At 37.5% G+C, this 24102-nt stretch overlaps 1 protein-coding gene across 9 annotated transcripts in view; it reads left to right on the forward strand.

Annotated features, from left to right (window-relative positions):
- The window catches only part of CEP128 (centrosomal protein 128), a 208963-nt gene extending 202784 nt beyond the window's left edge, over positions 1–6179 (forward strand). For all 9 annotated transcript variants that reach the window (XM_081935596.1, XM_081935594.1, XM_081935593.1 and 6 more), the window contains one exon: positions 5260–6179. In XM_081935596.1, coding sequence (XP_081791722.1) covers positions 5260–5360 — 101 coding nt within the window. In that variant the 3' untranslated portion in view covers positions 5361–6179. The remainder of the gene's footprint in view (positions 1–5259) is intronic.
- Positions 6180–24102: the final 17923 nt, after the last annotated feature.

Here is a 24102-nt window from a genome sequence, read left to right on the forward strand (position 1 = left end):
ATGTTGAATTAGAGAGAATCTTGGTTGATATAGCTCTTTTTATAGGGGGAAAATGTTGAGGCTTTTTTTCTGTGAGTATTCTAAGATTATTAAATTGTTAAAGTACCGGTAATATACCAAACCACTCAATTTTCTAGTTCAATTTGTTTCATTTTGATTTGAACACACTCCCTTTGTCAGTACTCAGTATTGTCCATGTACTTACAGGAGCTGGGCATTATCTCCTTAATGGACTGCCTTTTCAATGTTATTATCAAGTGGCTAAGACTTCATAGATTACCAAGCAATAGTCATAAAAATCCATGACTGTTTCACATACATAATTCAATCCATGTTTTATTATATGGGAGATAAAATTGCAATATTTTACAGCAGTGTAAACAGGTTATGAGAAGCATTCTTTACCCAGGCTGTTTTGTAGAAGATAATTCATTTCAGTATATTTTTTTTCTCTTCAGAGTTATTTCCTCCAGATTTATAATTCTATGCTCAGACTATGAACTCAGTGGATTTACATCTGAGTAGTGTCATGTCTGGTTACCCAATTAGTTCTAGAGTTCCAATATCTAACCAACTAGGAAAGTGGTTACAAGGACATCTTGACTTTTTCATACTTTATTGCTGCTTGGCAAAATGATAGCATCATATAAGTACATGACAATGCCTTGAAGCTCTATCAATCACTATGCTGATCATTACATCTTTATTACAAATTCTGCTAAGGATATTATGAACTGGCCATTGTGCTAGCTCTTACTGAATTGAATAACTATCTTCAAATATTTTCCCTTATTGAGAACAATATTGTGAGAACTGGTGGATGTTTTAACTGTATTCTTGAAACTAAAATTCCTTTTCACTTTTTCAAGCTTATTTTTGATTCAGCTTTTAGGAAAGGAAAATGGATTTCTCTAAGAGTAGGGAATTCATTGAACCTATGTTTGGAAACTGTTTTGTTCATTACATATCCACATATTCTGAGTCCTGTAGCAGATTTAACTCTTGGCTTTAAAAACTGTTTTAACTTTATGCAGTAAATATGGTGGCGGTTACTCTATTTTGTACATGTTTTCCAAAGGACGTAGTAAAACCAAATGGTTATATCTATACATATATAACAGAAAAGTATTGGGAAGCCAAAATTGGTTAGTGCTCCATTGACTGTGTTCATCATGCATTTATGGATAATAGCTGTAAAAACTGAAGAAATGCTAGGTAGATAGGTAACTTGCTTGTTTGCCATGTATAATTCAGTTGGTTTTCATTCTCCAATTGACCTGACTACATTTAAACAGTTTCTTTCTATTCCCGCTTCTATGTATAAAAAAGCATGAGGTTGCCAATACTCAATTATAACTGAAGTGGGATTCCTGCTCTTCAGAGTTATTATCTTTCCATCTGTAGTAATTTATGCCTCATTAAGAAAGCCTAAATTAAGTTAGTTACTTTGTAGGCAACCTCAATTCCATAGGGAGGTGAAGCCCATATCCTATAGCTGTTTGTATTTGGCCAGGGATCAAGAGGATGGAAATTGATTTGTTAATTTGTCTAATATGATGTAAAATTTGATAAATTTGAAGAGTTAAGGAAAAACCTTTAGGGAATATGAAGACCCATAACAATACCTTTTATTTGAACAGGTTTTCAAAGCTATGCATAAGTCAGTAACAGATGCAGCTTGATTTCCTATAGGACATTTTGTTTTATTATGGTAACTCTTTGAAATAGCTTCCCATAACTCTATCAGCCAGCCAATCTGGAGCAATCATGTTGTCCATGGGTATTCTCATGCCCATTCTTTGGAAAGTTTGATGTGAAAGTTACTATCAACAGATTCTCTTAAAATCGCAAAGCTGTTGCCCTTTTATACGGTACGAGCAACTCCCATGGAGAATTCTTTTTACTAAAACTAAAACATAAGTCTATCAAGCCTATCTATATAAAAAGTTCTATCCTGGACAACAGTATTCTCTTCAACAGGATGCTGCTGTAGGATCTCAAATATCATTTCAGCATATCAGGGTAGAGATTTAGAGTGGTGATTTCAATTTTACGAACCATCTTTCTATTAATAGCCCACAGTGTCAGGCTTGGTTGACAAGTTGGTCAATCAATTCCTGTCACAATAGATCAACCTTCCATTAATGAAAAAAAAATCACACTTGAAGGAAAAACACTTTGAAGAAAAAAATATTAATTGGATGGAAACTATTGTGCTAAAACTTACACAGATGTAATTGTCTTTAGTTGGGCAAATATTAAATTGATATTTCAGTTTATTGTAAACTACCAGAAATTCTTGGTTGATAAAGCTTTGTACAGAAAGAATAGATAATTACTTGTTAACATACTAAATAAGATAAAATCCCTCTTTCCAACTTTTGCAATAATTAAGGATTTCAAATACCATAAGCAGAGATATAATTAAGCAACAGTGTATTTAGTAGTGCATCAATAAAACCCCAATCATTGATAAAAAATCAAATCAAAGGTGAGTACTTAAAATGTTTAGCAGCAGCCTAGAAGTCCAGAGTTGGATACCACAATAATCTCAAGGCCCACTTGACTTCCGGTTCCGGCTGTGGATCGCGATGGGCGTGCTTCGCTCGCCCCGCACGCTCTTGGTGGGCTCCCCCCTGATCGGGGGGACACAGGGAGCTTCGTAGGGGCCCCTGCTGAGGGGGTGGCTAGCGGGGGGTCCTCTGCGTCGACAGCGGCCGCAGGGGGGGCTCCCTGCATTGCCCTAGGCACCAGGAGGCAAAAGGGGAGGCGCGGGGAGCTTTTATGCTCCTCCGCATTTTCGTGTTGAGGCAGCTGGGCGAATTCGACGATTGGAAGGCTGCAGCTGCAATGTGGTGAGGTGGAAATTCCCCCCCCCCTGTTCCCTCTTCTGACTGCAAAAAAAAAAAAAAAGGATTGCCAGCTTTTTAAAGCGCTCAATCTGCTCCTGGGAAGTGTGACTGGAGGGAGTGGGATTTCCCCCCCCCCCTTGGAAAAGCGGCTTTCAACTGCTCTCTTCCCCCGGAGGAGGAGGAGGGGGGAGAGCTTTGGAATGAAATCACACTCATAGCAAACAGCAGATAAATACTTTGCTGCAATTGTGGAAATGAGGTGATGATCTGACTTTTTTTGAAAACTTTAAAAACTTTTGGTTTGTTGCCTTCTGATCCTGGTACTGGCAAGGCAAGATGGCACACTTCCGCTATCTTCATATACTTTGAAATTTGACTCCACCCACAGAAACTGCTGGCATTTTGTCTTTGTTTCCGTGACACTCAGAGATATCTCTTGATATACTATATCCTGGACTTGGATCAATGGACTTTATTGTTTGGATTTGATCTATAGAAAAGGTCTTTATCTGTCTGGACTGCCTGCCTCGTGATCTCTCTTGGCTATCCACTTTGTCAGCTGCCTTCTTACTGTATGGACACAGACATCTCTGAGCTTTTTCTATTAAAATGGCACCGAAAAGACCACCACCTGGGAAACCAGGCTTTGCTGGTTCTGCTCCTACATCTTCAACGTCCAGCCCTAGTGGGCAACAGACATTAACATCTCTGTTGCAGCCCAAGGCCCCGGAGGAGGACTTAACTCAACAGATGCTCCAAAAGATCTTAAAGGGGCAGGAGGAACTGAAGAACCAACTGAAAGAAATGAACGAACAGCTCAGAGAAAATCAAAACCGAACGGTTCAAAATACGCAAAGACTGGAAGTTCTGGAGGAGGGGACGGCCGGGATGAGGGGGGAGGTGAGGGAGGTCCAGAGAGGAAACCAAGAACTTGGGAATCATCAGATAAAAATGGAGTTTGAAAGGATGTCTTTTTTTCTTAGATTTCAAAATGTAATTGAGGCTGATGAAGATTTGAGGGAAATTATGACAAAGCTATTGGCTGAATATATTAAAAAACACAGACAACAGATGGGATGGGATATTGACCTGGCCTATAGAGTCAATTCAGCATATGCTAGAACACACAATGTTCCAAGGGAGGTTCACATTAAATTTCTTAGAAAGACTACAAGAGATGAGATTCTGAGTGCACAAAGGGGGCAAGTGTTAAAATATAAGGATAGAGAGATAGTCATCCTGAAACAAATCCCAAAGAAAGTTAGAGATAAAAGAAAAAAATATTCACTTTTAGCGAAGAAATTATACCAGAAAGGGATTTGGTTTAGATGGCTTCTGCCAGAAGGTATGCTGATATTCTGGGAGGACACTAGAGTTAGAATTAATACAACTATGGAGGCTGAGGCCTTCATGGAAAAAAACAAAGTGCTCCTAGATAAACCCGATGACATCACACGGGATACACAAGACACGGGAGGTGCTGGAGCCTTGCCGGTGGGGGGAGAAGAGGCAACACTGAGAAAACTTAAATCACAAAAGTGAATTAGAAAAATAATGCAATTGCTAATACAGGGAATTTTTCTGTTTGATGTAAAATAGATTGAAATTACTTGAAAATATAAGGTAAAAATATCCTGTCAAAATATTGCTAAGTAGTAACTATATAATGTATTAATAAGTGGAAGTTATGAGAATTGGGGGGAGTGCCATTTCCTGCATAATGTAGCTGTCAAAATTTGTAATTTCACCCATCATCCCCTTTCCTAGAATTTTTTGTAAAAACAATAAAAAAAATTGTTAAAAAAAATAATAATCTCAAGGCCCACTCAAATCAATGATAATTTGGTACCAGTTTTAGATTAACTGTAGTTCATAAGACCTTATTCTTTTTAATGTATTAGTCTGCAAACGTGCTATCATCAACTAACATCATTATTTTCCTACAATGTTTCAGCTCATTATTTCTGTCACCTCTGAGAACAGAAATCTTACACAAAATGACCTCTAGATACAATCTCTTCCAGAAGGTTCATGGTTGAGCTATAAGTTGGTTTAGAGCTTTCAAGATTGTAAATGGCAAGAACTATGCTCTGAAACAAATCAAGATTATTCATTTAAATAAGAATCTATGGCTTCTGGGTGGAACTCCAAGTATAATGTATTACCGTAACTCAAATAGGATACTTAACATTGCCTAGATGACGTTGTTTAGTTTCATTTCATTTAAAGATGTTGTGAGGAGCCAGTTTGTTGGGAGCAATTTGCTTACTTGGTAAACCGCTTAGAAAGGGCTGTAAAGAGAGGTATACAAGTCTAAGTACTATTGCTATTCTTTTTTATTTTATTATTTTTTAGTAAATGACGACTTTCATTTGCTTCATCTTCTCTTTTTTTTTTTTTTTTGCAGCATTTACCAAAAGTAGCATTCGTTCAGATTCAGCTATAAAAGATACCAACAGCAGGGCCATGAACAGGATGAAGCTATTGACAGAAAAGAAGAAGCTTTAAAGCAAGAAGATGTTAGACAAATTTATTCCAGAAAATTCAGCTCTGCATCTTTAGTTTTTGGCAGTGGCCACAGTCAAGTGGAACTATATTTATGAAAGCATTTGGCGGAGCCCTGGTTCAAGAATTGCCAAATATTATTATCATTCAAATTATTATTTAAAACAAGGCAAGTTAAATCTGAAGATACACCATACAGTATATTGTAAAATGCCAGCTTGCCTGGTATTTTCTTTGGTTTCCTTCTATCAATTCTTTGAAGTCTATTCCAAATGTATTTAATTGAGACAAAGAGAAATAGTGTATGTGTCCATAGTTACACTTGCATACATGCATACATAGAACCTGTGTATGCTTTAACTTCAAAGACTTAACAGTATTTTGATTGAATAGTATTCATTCAGTAAAATATAAATACATTTTGTGATAATCAGGAAGTACTGAATAAAAATTATTTTGTCTATGTATACAAGTTCTATAATGTTAAGAAATGTACATAGTATTTTACAACAAAAGGTGCCTCAAACATATTATGCAATGATTACATTATCCTGATTAATAATAGACATAGTTTATTTCTGAAACAATGAACTGAATTTCCTCCATCTGATCCAAGGTAACAGAAAAATATAGCCTAATCCAAAATTGGAGGAACTCTTTGTAATAATCTATTTTTATCATTAAGCCCAAGAATGATTTTGTTTCTAAAAAAATTAAAACATCCCAATAATGTAATGAAATATTTTTGGCTCTATTTGTTAGAAGAATTTAGAGTTATACTATTTAATTTTACATTATAGATCTGGAGACACTTATAAGTTAATAAACAAATTGGAAACTTTTGATGGGAGAGGTTCCTTTTTATATGTTATTCAGCCTTTTCAAACAAGTATTTCCCATAATCATAGCATTTTCATTCTTGTTCCATCCATTTATTGAAAATTTAATGGAAATGTACATTATTTTGGCTATATATTATGAACTGGTTTAATTCAGCTCTTTCCTTTTTTGTCATTTTCATAAAGTCCTAAAGCATTCTTTCCCTTTCCCTTCACCAGCCACAATTATTATTAGTTTTTTTAAAGCCTCTTGCTTCTGATCTGCCAATTGCAAGCCAAGTCCTCACAAGAGAGTCTTGAGTGCCAACACAATAGTCAAACTAGAGATTGTACTAATGATATGGATTGTTTCCCAATAACTTGGTGATGTTACTGTAGCATTTTCTCTAGATAGTGACCTGCTCTTCCAAGACTGGTTATTTTACTATCAATGTTAATAATGATGTCAGCTCATTTGGCCCTCTCAATTCTTGGCAAATAGATGGGGAAGAAATGGAGGTAGTGGCAGATTTTATTTTCCTGGGCTCCAAGATCACCACAGATGGGGTCTGCAGCCAAGAAATTGAAAGATGCTTGCTCCTTGGGGGAGGGGGGAGCTACGGCAAATTTAGACAGCATACTAAAAAGCAGAGACATCACCCTACCAACAAAAGTGCATATAGTCAAGGCTATGGTTTTTCCAGTTGCAATGTATGGCTGTGAAAGTTGGACCATAAGAAAGATTGAATGCCAAAGAATTGAGGCCTTTGAACTATGGTGCTGGAGAAGGCTCCTGCGAGTCCCTTGGACTCTCATCCTAGAGGAGATCAACCCTGACTGCTCTTTAGAATTCAAGATCCTGAAGATAAAATTCAAATACTTTGGCCACCTAATGAGAAGGAAGGACTCACTGGAGAAGAGCCTAATGCTGGAAAAGATTGAGGGCAAAAGAAGAAGGGGATGACAGAGAATGAGGTGGCTGGATGGAATCACCGAAGTAGTTGACGTGAGCTTAAATGGACTCCAGAGGATGGAAAATGACAGGAAGGCCTGGAGAAACATTGTCCATGGAGTCGTGATAGGATGGACACAACTTCACAACTAACAACAACAACAAATGCCACACATAAACTGAGTATTCATTTAAAACTGCATTATCTCCCCGAGAAAGATATGTAAGAGGCATGAACTGTTGAAGTTTCTTCATGCAGGCCTTCTGTGATAAGCCGAAGGACAGAAAGAGGGAGTAGTGACCTTCCTCCCATATTTAGTCATACCAGGGGTTGTAACACAAATACATACCTATTTCCCTGGCTCAACTGATAAGGAGAGAGCCCGTGGCTTAGTGGCTAAGACTCCTGCCTAAGATATATACAGCCCGGGTTCAAATCCCAGCAAGGGTATGGCTAGCTGATGAGAGCTAATCAGCTCGAAATATATCTATACTAGTCTCCCTTTATTTATTTATCAGTACACAACACAAATACAAAAAGGCAACATTAAAAAAAAATTAAAAAATGGTTTTCTGCCTGCATGGTCTTCTGTGATAAGCCGAAGGACAGAAAGAGGGAGTAGTGACCTTCCTCCCATATTTAGTCATACCAGGGGTTGTAACACAAATACATACCTATTTCCCTGGCTCAACTGATAAGGAGAGAGTCCGTGGCTTAGTGGCTAAGACTCCTGCCTAAGATATATACAGCCTGGGTTCAAATCCCAGTAAGGGTATGGCTAGCTGATGAGAGCTAATCAGCTCGAAATAGATCTATACTAGTCTCCCTTTATTTATTTATCAGTACAAATACAACACACACACACACACACACACACATGTTTGCATTTACCTTCTAGCATAATTGAATGTTCAGAACAAACTAAAAATTAGAAAACAAATCAGTCATGCAAGTACTGTGACTCGGTGGTTGTTTAGAAAGACTTGATTTCTCATAAATGTCGTGCCATCACTAGTTCAATAGAATAATTTGGTCTTGTATGAAGAACCTTTGACACTTATATATTGTTGGACTCCAACTCCCAATATTCTCAACTAGAACAGTTATACCACTTATACATATTCTGGGTGTGTGTGTCAACAGAGTTTAACCCTATTTTAAAAAGTCATTTTTTTCTGAATCGGGGTAAACAGTAGATGCAGAAAATGTTTCCAGTCAATTTTTGACTCTTTCCCTCTCAATCCTTTCCCCTACACCACAAGCCATAACCTACCATTCAAAGAAGTCCCCTAATCCTCTGGATCATGTTGCAATAGAGCATGAAAGGATTGCCATGACAAAAAATAAAGTCTCCTCATAACAGCCCAGTGGCACTAGCCTAGGTCTGAATGTTACATAATAAAAATGGCTTACAAAGAAAGACTGAATTTACTGGATATATGAAACGTTTCCAAGAAATAAAAACAACTGCTTCTCTCTTAAGGATCCTTATGGAGGATCCATGTACAGTAATAGCCAAATGCTTCATTTGCAATTAGCCTGTGGGTGATATACTGTACTTCTCGTACACAAAAAATACTCTTGAATAAGAAAATAATGAAACACATTGTAATTCCATGGGCCATAGGCATTTATGATAAAGTAGGAGGAATTGTCCCAGGCAAGATGGTGTACTAACAGATATTTCTTTATAATTTTCTATGCATTTCCCATTGGAAAATCTTTTCTTCATACTCTGCAGAATAAGGCTTTTCTTTTTCCTAAAGATAATCAAGGTTATAAACCTGAGGAGGGGAGGGGAGGCATCTTATTTTGACCCAATTCTAGCAATAAACCTGCAGACATTTTAAATATTTTAGACTGTTTCTAAAACAAATATTTACACAAAGCATAAACATGAAATTTATAAACATTTCTATTTTTAATTTTAAAAATAATTTATACAAGAAACAACAGTCTACCATATCAGAAAAAAGCACAATAATGGGAACTACCCATTATTGATCTGTACTTGACTGAGGGATTACTTAGGAAATCTGCTGCAATAAATTAGACTGGAAGCATGAAAAAAAAATCTCAGAAGAACACTTGCAAGAAAACTGCAGATGTGTGCCTATGAAAGCCGGGAGCCATCATGGTACAGTGATTAGAATGTAGTATTGCAGGCAAACTGCCCACAGCCAGAAGTTCAATTCTGGCTGACTTAGCCTTCCGTTCTTCTGAGGTTAGTAAAATGAGGGCTTAGATTGTGAGGCACAAGATGCTGACTTTGTAAACTGCTTAGCACTATGTAATGGTTTATAAAGTGCTATTGCTATTAAGTCGCTAGGAATCACAGTCGAAAGGAATTCCTTTTTTGCAGCAAGTTTCACAGTTTACAGCAAAGGTACAGTTTTTCTACAATAAAATGGTTCTTGTTTTTTATGCTAGACACCTTAAAGAATCTTAAAAGCTGGGCTCACATACATTGAATAAGTAAGTATATATTTATTTATTTGACTTATTTGCCACTCTTCTCGCCTCAAGGCAACTGTTATAAAAGCTGTTTAGAGGCTTATATGTTAAAACTTTGAGTTGGGCCTTGAAGCAAATAGTGTAGTTCACTATAAATATATACTACAAATGTTTCTCCAGACTTTCATAGCATTCAGGAAATAAGTGGTCTTCTGCTCCTACTGAAACATCTAGACAATCTTCATTATATTAGACATTTTTTCTGTTCATCTTCCAGAATTTTGTCCATGCTAGAATAAAACTTTGTCCCATTTCTTCCAAGTGGACTTCTGAAATCAATGAAACATTTCAAAGAATGTCTGACTTGAAACATAGACGACAACAAACATCTCTCTATTAATACATCAGAAAAATATTTTGAAGATGACTGCAAGATACTGCTCTCTCAATATAGTATTTTCTACTGTGTCTCTCATCCAGCTAAGCAGCTATCTATGTTAATGTACTAAATGTAGGTTTATAACTTGATCAGTCTCAAATGCTAAATTTTGGAACAAACTTTTTTTTGTGTTTTTTTCTTCACCAACCTTTGTCTCCCAAATTTCAGTTTTGTGCTGGTTGAAACTTCCTTCCAGGCTAAATAGCAATTTTAGATAGGGATCTTCTGTGGAAAAGGAATCTGGGAACCAACTTGCAGTTGCTGACTCATGATTAGCAGAAGGCAGTCATACCAGGGAGAATCAGCCTGTGGGGTTTTAGGGTTAACTTGTTCCTACATAATATTGGCATGCCAAAGTAACCAAATAATTATCTTAGGTTTGGAGTTCGGGGTGGGTGGGAGGAGGAGATCAAGAAGGAAAATATTGAAAATGCTCATTAAGGGATGCAGTAATGATGGGAGCAGGGAATAACTTGTACTATGATTTTGAGTAAGTAGTTTTTAACAGCTATTTTTTTTTAAAAAATGGAAAGATTTAAACATCAAAGCTGAGTTGCTGCCAATGAAAAGCACTTCTTCCTTTGGGTTTGGACATTGTCTTTTTGTCCAGAAGCCATGCACTTTTGGTTCCTGATGCTCCCTCATTCATCTGGAATAATTTGGGGGATGTAGTGGAGGCAGGAAGCAACAGCAGGGGAGGGAGAAAAGCCTCATTCCATGAATGGAGTTCTCTTCTATTCATAAAACAGGAGTTAGGCTCCATGCCAATGTGCAGATGGATTTGAATAGTAAGTGACCATCCATTTGAAGTATATAACAAATATTTTTGTAGGAAAACTATCAGAGTGACCGAAAGGCTTCTTGAAAGCTTTGTATTATGACAGTTGTAGATATTAGGCAGTCTTCCATTTTGCTGTCTACATAAAAAGGTCAAAAGTCCAGGTTTTGTCTCTAAAACAATCTTATTTAGAGAATTACTTGCATGCAGTATTTGAACTCTGGAACTGCTTCATTGTGTTGCCTGTAATAGGGTGGCCATTCATAAAGATCTCTTCCTTTCTCATAGTTACATCCTATCTAAAGATGTTTCTCATTGCTCTTTTTCCTATTAACACTGGATTTTCTGGAGTACATTGGAGAATGTGATTTAATCCTATTCCTTTCTGCTACTGCTCTCATGTTTGTCACTAAAAAATCCTCATGCTGTGCCTGCTCAGGGTGGCTGAGGTTTGATAATTAAACTGCAAATATCCCCAATGACTCTCATACAATTGGTGATGAAATCCATGAGTTCTCAGGAAGTTTTCTCTTTTAATTATCCTTTTTTAATACTGCCTTTGAAAAGTAGGTTTATGTGAACCATTAGAAAATATTTGTAGCTCAGATTTTAGATTTTGGCAGTGGTTTGCTCTCTGAGGTTGTTTCCATTTAGTTCCCAAATGTTTCGTTATCGGACTAGGTTACATTACCAGTAGGTTTATGTGTTAAAAGTGGCACCATTGGATGGTCAGCACTAGATCATATGGGCTTAATTTCAACCTGTGGTAAAAAGAATCACATTGTTTGTTTTAATCTCCTAAGTAAGTAAGTAAACTTTTATTTATAAACCGCACCCTTTCCTAAACAGGACTCGGGGCGGTGTACAGACATATTAAAAACCATATAGATACAAAATATAAATGTGCATAAATATATAAACATATAAACGGAGGAGGTAGAATGTGCTGTACCAAATTTAAATTAAAATACAAATATAATTAAAAATTTCCCTTAAAAATTACACAGTAAGATGTTTGCCAGGAGGTTAAAGATGGGACTATACATCAGTCAAGCCAGCTAATTGGAACAGGTGGGTCTTAAGCTTCTGTCGGAAGGAGCGGAGGTCGTTAGTAGTTCTAATATCGGGGGGGAGGTCATTCCAGAGGGTTGGGCCCATCACAGAGAAGGCTCTACTCCTAGGCGCCGCCCGCTGGCACTGCTTGGCGGATGGCACCTGGAGGAGACCCTCCCTGTGAGAGCAGATTGGTCGTAAGGATGTGTGAGGTGAGATGCGATCCCGCAGGTAACTAGGTCCCATGCCATGGAGCGCTTTGAAGATAGTAACCAACACCTTGAAACGCACCCGAAAAACCACAGGCAGCCAGTGCAGCTCGCGCAGGAGTGGTGTTATATGGGAGTATCTTGTCCCTCCTATGATGGCCCGCGCGGCCGCATTCCTAAGTGATAGTTATTTGCCAGCCATAAGCAATGGAAAATTGAGGGTGAATGTTGAACACTAAGCTGTACTGCCTAGGGACTGTAAATCCAAAAATCCAAAATATAAGATGATCAAAGTATTTGCTTATTTTGAATTTTACACTATAACTTAGTGTGTGGGAATGAACAGTTAAGGCAAAGATGGCTTAAATTAAAGTATACCTCTGCAGTAGATGTTCTAGCTGGCATATGCTATTACCGTATTTATCTGTAAGATTCCTATTTAGATCTTAAACTATGCTGAGATGTAGCATTTCAATCAAAGGAGGACACTGTTTACTTTTAATGCTTCATGCATCAGAAATTTCCTGAAAAATGGGGAATGCATCAAGAAACTGGCCTTTGTTCCATTAGGCAATTTATACATATATGAGATTATTTACCTAGGAAAGCATGCAAATGAAAACTTAATTTGAATCTCAAATGGTGCATTCTAAGGAGAGTCATACCATACGATATTGCTGACACTGTAAACCACACTTATTAAAGGGGTATTGTATGGTAATTCATAGATTCAGTGGCAAAGTGAGCATTATAAAACCTGTAAAACATTTTTCAGATCAGTGGTCTATTCATTCTGTACAATTGACTAAATGATATAGATAAAGGCTTGAAAGAAGCATATTTTAGTTCTGCACTGAAACATTTGTAGAAGAAATTGCATTATATTTGGCCAATCATTTTATCAAAATACAAAAATCATATTTTGTAAAGTCTAACACAAAACACTTTTGTTCAAGATCCAATACACTTTGTAAATGTTTTGTTTATTTATTAAATTTATTTATTGCCCATTTCATTTCAAAGCAATTCCGTTGTGCAGCTCTGTCTCCATTTATCAAACAATGATCAGACAGGTACACACACTTACTTACCTGTTCATGCATTCACTTACATTGTCAACTAACTCATGATGAAGAAATAGATTTTTCTACCAGGAATCATCCTATGACATCCCATACAAATTAGAATACAAGATTCAAATCGCTATGTAAATATGTCAATGATAAACAGTGGATGAGTTAAATCCTACAAGTTAAGAGCCTACCTAAATTAGTATGCTCTCTTATGCCCCGATCACCACACAGTAAAATTATTGTAGCATGGCCTAGGTGGAACAATCTTTTGGGCCAACTGTAATGTCTGTGTCATCTCCAAAGGTCATCTCCAATGTGGCTGGTATATTGCTGGATAGTCGTACTATTACAGGGTAACACCACAGTTGTAATTATTGCACTGGTTACTAGCAGGCCTCTGGGCCCAATTTATCAACTGATCATACAAAATTTATTTATCGAATCAGTCTACTCACTCATAGAGGACTTTAACCACAGCACACTTCCCATTAAATCAAAATAATGGGAAAAAAATCTAAAGAAGATACTGCTTTACTTCTTGTGAATCAACCCAATGCAAAAAAAATATTTTCCCTAAAATAAAGTGAATGATGATAGCATACTAAGCTAGCTCTCCTCAAGAGAGTGTGAGGGTGCATTAACAAGATTAGTAATGGAGAATCTAGAAATACTTTTGTGGGTCTACATTCCATTACATCCTTCAACCTGTATGTGCTTTCAAGTATAGAAATTCACACAGTATGAGCCACCATGTGTAGTGTGTATTCTTAATTCTTTTGGAACCTGGACTGTCAGATAATATCTGAGTTGAGCATAAAATACGTGGCAGTGAGAATTTTAGTTGGGAAGTGAATAACAAAAAATATAGTTGAATTTGTTACAATTGATTTTGTTTCTATTTATTTTCTGAATAAATAAAACAACAAACAATAGCAGAAACAATATACAGATCTTTTTGATTCTCTGTGACAGTGATGAGATTTTTTTCATAATATATTTTTTGCTTGAGAAATTGAGAAACATTTAACAGATAGTTCTCTAGGTCAGAAGTGAATACCGTTTGCTAGCAGAATTTTGTCCTTAGTTCTTAGTATTCTTTAAAGTGTTGAGCTAGCATTACATTTGTTAGGGGCCTGCCCAAGCATTACTAGAGATGCATAGCATTATTGGCTCATCAGGATTTATCAAATTCATATGATTTTAAACAGATGCTCATAGAAATGCCATGATGGCTGATGGCTTGCTTTATAAAGCGTTTTATAAAAAATATCTGATTAACTCAATTTATATCTACATTGGCAAATGCTATAGTGTGAAATTTTGTGCATTATGGGATAGCAACAGCTTTGGACAATAGGAAAAGCATATATATTATAAATAGATAAGGGAGTGAAAGTGTATTCTTCTGGACTTTTCAATACCATCCATTATAGTATCCTTCAAGCTTGCTTTGATGATTTGGTTTGGGTATGGCGATAATGATAGCTGTGCTTCTACAGACCTGTGATTGGACTGAATTCCTAAAGGTTACTTCCTAAACTTCTGCAGGGCACCAGGGTGTGACCATAATACTTGTCTATAGATTATTGCATCAACTGTATTCTTTTCTTTTCCCAGGAGTGCGCAAGCTCTGGAAAAGCACAACTATTTTAAGAAGTGCAGATAGATGGTAGATGTACACACCTGCAATCTCCAAAGCACCTTTTTGGAATCTTTTGGGGGAAAATTTAAGCATGACAAAGTCTCAGCAGGTTCCAAGTATCAACGAGTGGATTTTCATATTTGATTAAATCATGTTTTATTTGTCAGTCATTGAATTAGTCACTATATAACTTGGGTTTGTACAACAAGGAAAATGAAAAGTCTCATGAAGAGAAGGACTAGGGGTGACTTGATATCAGTCTTCTAATATTTTGGGGGCTGTCACAGAAAGGAGGGGGTCAATCTATTCTCCAAAACGCCTGAGGGCTGTACAAGAAGTAATGATTGGAAACTTATTAAAGACAGATCCAACCTAAAGGAGGGAGAAAATTTCTGACTCTGAGAATAATTAATCAGTGGAACAGCTTGGCTTGAGAAACTGGGTGTTCAACACTGGAGATTGTCAAGAAAAGTTTGGCAGCATTTATCCAGAATGGTTTGGGGTTCCTACTGAAGCAAGAGGTTAAATTAGAAGACCAGGTCCCTTCCAACTCTGTTATACTGTTACTGTTATTATTTAGCACAATGTATGAAATCAGGCACTTAGTCATTTCTTGATAAGATTAAATGTGAAACAATGACTGTTGATACGTTGGGTGGCCTGGGAAATTTGGAACTCCTTCATACCCTGCCCAATGTGTAAGAACATACATGCAGCAGAAAGCAATGTTAGAATAAAATGTGAACCACTTTGACATAAAATTTGGCCAACTATGCTTTTGAATGCCCATCTTCCCTAAACAAACTACTTCGAAAGCACAAAAGTAACTAATCAGGGAAATCATTGTGAAGTAACTTTCCAACAGTCTGGATATGTCATTTTTGCCCTTCCTTGATTGATTGTGTGTTTATTTTGCTTGTTAATATTCTAGTTAGAGGGCATTTAAAAAAAAGCTACCTTCCCATCCCACCCCAGTAAACAAATGACATGGTCTTAGCATCTCCTTCTGTTGCAAACCAGGCCTAGATTTCTCTTCAATTGTCTGTAGTTTGCCAAGGGGCATCCTGTTCACTCAATCTCAGTGTTCATGAGATTAAAAATAGTAGCTTCAAATAAAACACACAGTACATTTAAATAGAAAGTAAACAAGTCAGGCAAGGCTGGGAAATTCTGCCTTAATTCATGTGGCTATTATGTGTTCCTAAAATAGTTTCTATCTTTGGAGGTGCCCTTAAGGAATTGTGAAGAAACCTAGCATTATTTACAATGAATGCCACACTTTTTATTCTGTTGGTTTAGTCTACTTTAACCCCCTCCATCCTGTGTTCTCTGGCACAGCTCTTGCAAACATTTGCCTGCACGTAGGCCCATTCAAGGCTGAGACTTGGTGGATGAAGATTTTCCAAACGAAGGCCTGTTATTTGTGTAGAGTACAACTCTTTCAGTCGGCAGTTCTAATTACACCGTAAGACACATTACTGATGCGATTACTTTCTGAAGAGGATATTTGCTAATTAAAATCACTTCATAATGAGATTCTCTCACGACTTATCTTTGAAATAGCATCTAGCATCTGAGAATAAATCTTGTCTTGTTTGTCAGTCAATGCCTTGGAAGAAGTAGCCTACTTGTGAGATATTTTCTTACCAGTTACTGGCTTACGATAACATTCTCTGGGGTTGAAGTGATGCAAGCTTGTAAACTTGCTAATTAAGTGAGCTACACAAACTTTCCCATTGCTGATAGGCCAGGCAGTTGTAAGAGGCAAGGTAACAAATCTAGTGTGAAAAAGCTTACACCACTGGGCAAGGGCTTATCCAACAGAAGTGAATTTAAATCCCTTTGACTGGAATGGATGTGAGCTAAGCAGATGCTTAACATATCTAATGAAAACAGTGTAGCCCTAATTAAGTTTACTCAGAAGTAAATTTCATTAAATTTGGCATGGTTTTGATTCCTCACTATTCTCATTCCTTTTTCTTATTCACCCTGTATCCAAATAGGCACCATACTGTAATACATGGGCAATATGAAGCAACTTCTGCTCTAAAGAATTATCTGTTTCTCAGTGACAATATTTTAATGGATATTTGCAGTTCTAATTTCTTCAGCAGTTTCTAGCTTTTACTGATTTTTAAAGAGCATTTAAGGTGTTATTTTAGACAAATTAGAACACAGAGTATTTTGGCCACCTGCATCACCAGAGCCTCCTGACTCTCTTGTAACAAAAATTGGCTGAAGATTTCTTAGCCTGGAGGTCTTGGCCATCCTTCAGTTACTGTTATTATACACATCCTGCCTCCATTCAGCAATTCCTGTAAGATATGAGGGTTTTTTCCCCTCTGAATTTCCTGCTCAAACCCTCAAACTCTATTATTATTAATAATAGAATATCTACAGACTTTTAAATGGCATGTGACTTAGAGACAATTGGAGTTCTTTGGCAAAACCTCCAAGCAAAGGAGTCATGAGGATGGGAAAGCTATACAACATGTGTCAGGCTTCTTTGAACAACATTAGACAGGAAGCAGATGCAAGCAGGCATTCGGGGACACACAGCTTTCATACATGCTCCTTTGCAGGAAAGTTAATACAGTAAAGGTGTTATGAAAGCATTGCGGTGACTGCTGTGTATTAAATGCAAGCCCAATTTATACATTTAAATCAAATTTTACAGTAATGCATTTTTTCCTTCCACCTGCATAGTGACTAAAAGGGATGTAGCCCTTTAAAACAGTTGAGGGGCTTGAGGTCACTTTCAAGAAAACTGCTTTTTCTGCTTGAAGCCGAAAGAACAGTTTTCTCCTGTCTGTTGTTTTGATAATGGATTAATCAGGTTTCAGACAGTTTGCTTCTTACCTTGTGAGAATTAACTTTTGTTGCATGGAAAATGATTGGCATGGCAGGGGACAAAGCAGATCACTTTTATGTGTAGGTAGTTCTAATGCCTATAGCAAGGCTGGTGAATCTCATAATCCTATTTGAACAGGAGTTTCAGGAGCTCCATCCAGCGTGTTGAAGGATTCAGACACACATTGCACAGTGTCTAGAGAAAGTCACAGGTTCTCAACCCTTACAGTAATGATGTGCATTGCGAGAATATGATTGGCCTTAATTTATCAAGTGATAAACACCATAATTAATGCAGGTTGGCAACACTAGAATTTCCTGATGGAACTGTAAAGTACTAGACCATTTGTAATGCTACAAAAGTTATAGTTGATGGACTTGTTAATAAGATCGCCAACTAATAGGGTCCTATGGAAAGAAATGGAAAATGGAAGAACATGCTGGTATGAAGAGCCATGTGTTAAGGTTGTTTGCCTACCTTCCTAGGCTGTCTTGGTTCCTCCTATAGAGTTTTTGAACATGACTGCAAGCTACTTTCTATCTTTTTGAACTATCTGCCCTTCTAGCACAGGCTGACTACTGAGATTCAGACAGCTTTTTTGGTGTCTCAGATGGAGATGCTTATCCAGTCATTAATCTGATTTTATGGTCCACTAGCAGCCAAATTACAAGGAAAGAGAGTGGAAGCTACACATTTATTTTAGATAACAAAAGCAAATAGTTTTATGTCTGAAGATAGACAGCTATATTCTAAAAAAATACAAGAGAACAGTCGTGATGGGCAAACAACCACATTTGTTCAACGTTTTAAGGGCAGATTTTGCATGTCTAGAAATTTAAACAGTTTTATACAGATTAACAGAGTAGGAAGGGACCTTTTAGGTCATCTAGTCCAACCCCCCATTCAAACAGGAGACCCTACACCGTTTCTAACAAATGGCAGTCCAATCTCTTCTTCAAAGTCTCAAGTGATGAAGCCTCCACAATTTCCAAAGGCAACTTCTGTTCCATTGGTTGATTGTTCTCACTGTCAGAAAGTTCCACCTTATTTGTAGGTTGAATCTCTCCTTGGTCAGTTTTCATCCATTATTCCTTGTCCGGCTCTCACGTGCTTTGGAAAATAGCTTGAGCCCTTCCTCTCCGTGTCAGGCCCCTCAAATATTGGAACACTGCTATCATGTCTCCCCTGGTCCTTTTCTTCACTAGACTAGCCATGCCCAGTTTCTGTAACCGTTCTTCATATGTTTTAGTTTCTAATAATCCTGATTGCTCTTCTCTGCAATTTTTCTAGAGTCTCAAAATCTTTTTTAGAGTGTGGTGACCAATACTGGATGCAGTACTCTAGGTGTAGTCTTACTAGGGCTTTATAGAGTGATATTAGTACCTCACTTGATCTTGATTGTATCCCTCTGTTAATGCATATTAGGATTGCATTGGCTTTTTTGGCTGCCGCTGCACACTGATGGCTCATATGTAGCTGGTTGTCCACTAAGACTCCAAGTTACCTCTCACAGTCACTGCTATTAAGCCTGGTTTCACACAGTTTATATGTGTACTTTTGGGTCCCCCCCCCCTATATGTAGGACTTTACTTTTCTCTACATTGAATTTCATTTTGTTAGATTATGTTGTTGAGCACAAAATTCCATCACTGAATGCAAATATGAGGTGGGAGATGGGCATGAGTAGAAGATGCATAACTGTGACTGAACACTCTAGTTTGTTGTAGTAATTAAGGCATCAGAGTATAAATGAGCAGGCTGTGAGTTCTAGTCCCACTTTAGGAATGAAAGCTGGCAGTGGGACTTTGGGCACTCTCAGCCCACCCCACCTCACAAAGTTGTTGTTTAAAAATATAATTAATCTGAGTAATCTTCAAGCCAAGCCCTAATTGAATGATATAAGCATTATGCTGTGTGTGTGTGTGTGACTGTACATGCAATAATTACCCATGTGGCTTTTGATAAAACCATTCCATGACCCTAGGTTTATTATAACAATCTCCCATAAGATAGATATTTTAGGTGAGCAGGAACATAGTTTTTAAATAGTATTTTTTAAGAAGCTAAAGAGAAAGGGGGGGGGGGAGTAAAGCAGGCTATCATTTTCTAAATCTCTCCCCCCCCCCATCTGAATGTCAGATTTCAAGTACAAATCCATTTTTGTGTTTTTGAAAGCTCAGAGACAACCAAGGACCCCACAGTTCACCGCTAAACTAAAAATATTCCCTAATATCAGTATATAGAATAGAAATAAAATATATTAGATTGGATTCAGAGAGATTTAGTTATACTCATAAATCCATCAAAATTACAAATTAGAGAAGAATAGCTTAAAATAAAATTGGACAATATGTTGTTTCTAAGTGTTTTGAAACACTAGCTATTGTCTTACCATGTTGTGTGAACCGGCTCATCATATTAAATCATATCACAGTTTAATTGTTTGGTTTTAGTAGCTTAAATAAACACAGCAATTATATTCTATTGACCTGGGTACAGAGCTTTAAAAATCTTCGTTATTTTGAACAGACTTTAAATATGACTGCGCAGTGATTAAACTCATATTTTTAGCCACTATCTCTAGTAACTTTTAAACATTCATTGCTAATCGTAGATGGTGACATATTTTTAGATATAATTAATGGTTTTAATGAAGGCAAGTTCAAATGCAGGCCTTGTGTTTTCTAATTGTAAAACTAGTTTTGGCACAGTATCCGTAATTTATGCATGAAAAGAATACATGTTCAGATTGACATGGAGCTCTTAAGAATCTTAATGCCCTATTTATTTATGGCAGAGAATGATATCCCATTATTTGATATCAAACAATTTTCATACAATACAGGGATTAGCCAAAACAAATAGAGATATACAATTAAATCAAGTGCAAGTTTCTCGAGATTAACCATCTGCCCAGAAAAGGTGAGCAGAAGCAACCATATTTCAATGACTTAAAAGATTTGCATGGAAAACTCCTAATTATTCCCTGTGCATCAATGAGACCCAAGGGGAAAGGAAGGAATGGCTGTCGTAATCTGTGAACCATTATAGGGTCTGAGGTGCTCCACTCCACAAATAACCAGATGAGTGGAACTCTGGTTGAAGTTGTGCTTAAGGGAACAGTTGGGATTGTTACTGGTGCACTGCCATGGACAAATTGCTCTCTAATTGCCTTCAAACTCCCTGGTGTCAACCTCCTTGCGGTGTGATAGGGTCTGTACAATTATCTTATTCTAGACAATTTATAGAACCAAGGGGGTTCTAGAGAGAGCTTGGGATTTTCCCCAAGGATATGGTTAGCCAGGAATGGGCAACTGGCCAAGGCCTTGGATTGTGTTACTCCATGTGGCTTCTCCCTGTGTGTTTATCCCAGGGTATTCCTCAGTCTAACAAGGAACCCTAGAAGATGAAGCACCAGAGGTGATACCTGAAAGTTTGTTGGAGGAAGATTTGGAGCAAGTTTGACTGAAGATGGGTAGAAGTTCAACTTAGGGAATACCTCAGGGCAATAAGAAGGGGACATTGTACTTTGTACTGTCACCTATTTATTGGATCTAGCATCCTCTTGATTCATGAAAGAACTAGGAGGTGATCTGTGGTTGGGTCCATGCTATGGCATTGACATCTTTGAGGGTGGGATGATACTTCCTGCCTTAAATGAAGTGATAGTGTTCCCCCATTTGAGAACTCCACTCTTGGACCTAACTGTTTTTTGATAACTATTATCCTCTCTCTCTGTTTTTAGAGAAAATGTTTGAGAAAATGCTTAATAAATTGATGAAAATCTTGGAGAAAGTAGATTATCTAGAATAATTTTAGTTGGCTTCCAGGCCAGGATTTAGTACAGAGAAAGCATTGGTTGCTCTTGAAGATGATCTGTGGCATAGCCAGGATGGAGATGCTACATTTATCCTTTTGCTCCATGGTGTCTCAGTGGTTCCAAAACTACTACAGTGCTGTTTCATTCTGTGTTGGTTCTGAGGGTTAGGATTATGCTGATTCTCTTTCCTCTAGGAACTGTGTGTGTTGGTTTTATTTGGGAGGGTGGGCTCTCTCTCTCTCTCTCTCTCTCTCTCTCTCTCTCTCTCTCTCTCTCCCTCCCTCCCTCCCTCCCTCCCTCCCTCTCTCTCTCTCTCTCTCTCTCTCTCTCTCTCTCTCTGCCACTCCTTTGTGGGTTGCCACACGACATAATGATTTATCCCCTCCTATATAGCCTGTACACAAACTGAAGTTGTAGGCCATTCAACAGTTTGGGGTTTGGTAGCATCAATATGACAAGCGAAGAAACAGTACATTTATGTTACCAGGAAACTTGCTTTGACTAGACATCAGGTAGAATTTCCTTCAGTAATGGAAAGCACTACTTTGGGAAAATGGCTTCCAGTCTTTGTTCAATTGCTAAGTCATGTTCAACTCTTTGCGACCCCATGACACCCCATGGACCTGGATGTCTCCCATTTACAGTTTTTCATCTGTATGATTCTAATTCTAACTTTCTTCTAAACCAAGTGAATATTAAATTGACCTTTTAGACTTTTTTAAATCAACAAAGTATCTTTCTTAATAAAGATGATAAATGTAACATCTTCACTACAATTATACAATGTAGTTGTGGCCTTCCCTCCCATTATGAAACAGGCTTGACCCCTGGCTGGATGCTACTGGGGAAACTAACGCAAAGCCATTATTCACAGTATGGCTTGTAGATGGAGCACAACATGCTTCTCTTGCCCTTTTAAAGTATCTAGATTATTGTTCCTAACAACGTATTTTATCTCATGCGCCAAGACAATCAAATTTCATGCAGGGTATAACACTTTATACTTTGATACAGGATGACATTCTATTAGAAGTTTAAAAAAATAACTATCGCTCTTACCAGTCGAAAACAGTGATGCTAACTTCCTTAGGAAGCAGCAAGTTTGTAACCCCCTAAGGCTATTCTAAATCTTTTTGTTTGTTTGTTTACTTGTCAAAGTTTCCATAAGCCATATGTCCTGGCAAAAGCAGCTGTAAGATCTATTTCCTTTTAAGAGAAAATAACACCAAGTGCTTGAAAGTAACTTTTGAAGCCATTTCCCTATGTGATCTTGAGCCAATGTGCTTTTGATCACAACCATAAAATCCTCTTCCTTTTCTTCCATTCACAGTGGCCTTGTAGCCTTATCTGACTGCCTAACAATGAAAGTATTTTAACTCAGATGTGCCTTGATCAAGCAACAACTGATGGTGGAAATGTTTCTTGAAATATTGGGTCCAGCTTTTCCCAGGTCATCATTTATAAATAACAAGAAATTGAACCTAATTATGTTTTAATTGAGTATGTAAATTCTTAGTTGAGAATTCCTTTTACAGGCAGGTGACAGTAGCCCCAAAAGGATAGTGGATAATAGGCACCCACCTTAGCTTTCCATCCATATCTCTTCTTATTTTATTTTTGTAAATCAACAGAGAAGCTGAATTTAGAAGTAGTGGCACACCCAGAGACAATTGGTGAGCTGCCAGAGCTGAGATTAGTGTCTCTGGTCTTAGTCCAGCCAACTATTAAATGAGACTCCTATCTGAGCTAGGGAAATTAATATTCTTCCAGCTGACAAGGTGCGTGTGTGTGTGTATATATGTACACACTTGTACATGTAAATAATCTGTGTGTGAAGAAAGGCCTCTGATATTCTGAGAGAAACTCATGAGAGATATTTGATTGGTGAAGACCATTCATGGTCCAATGGCAAAGTCAGCATGGTCAGTCTGAGGTTGAGATGTATAACTGAATATTAGCATTTTCATAGGTGGCCCAGAACAATAACATGATTACTAGCTCCCACCATCTTGCACTATCACCATCTTGGTTTCACAACCAAGCACAACAAATGCTTGTCTCTACTATGTCTCAATGTGAAAGCCCTTTAAAACACTTGAGCGCCTTTAAAGCTATACCCAATCACCTTGTCAATAATCTCCCTCAAGGCTGGACACTAGACAAAAACTGTCAAGGAATATTGAGTTCAGTAAAGGCTTCAGGGGATGATGGCGTTCAACTTGCTCCAGGTAATCATTAAAGTCTATGCTTTTGTTTTCTGACTATGGCAAAGGTTCTGTTTATGTATTTATTAAATGTATATGCCAACCATCTTACTGATAAGGGGATTCATTGATGGTGATTCAAATCCTAGTTCACGTTTCAATGAACTGTGATAAAACAAGCAAATCCAGCTTGGTCTTTGCAAATACTTGATGACTTGAGTCAGAGTCATGGTGGCCATAGAAGCTATGAACTCATGAACTATATGTCACTGGGTGGCAAGTTGAAATCCATAGAACTCAGAGACACTGACAACCTGGTGATGGAATCTAGGAGTTCAGGCAAAATGCTGGTACAGTAACAATAAACCCATCAGCTTCCTGGAACAAAACTTCACCCAAAGGATTACATACCTTTCATTATCTCAGAAAGTGTATTTACTTGATGGCATCC

Source organism: Natrix helvetica, assembly GCF_964273705.1.
Source record: "Natrix helvetica genome assembly, chromosome: 1".
NCBI lineage: Eukaryota > Metazoa > Chordata > Lepidosauria > Squamata > Natricidae > Natrix > Natrix helvetica.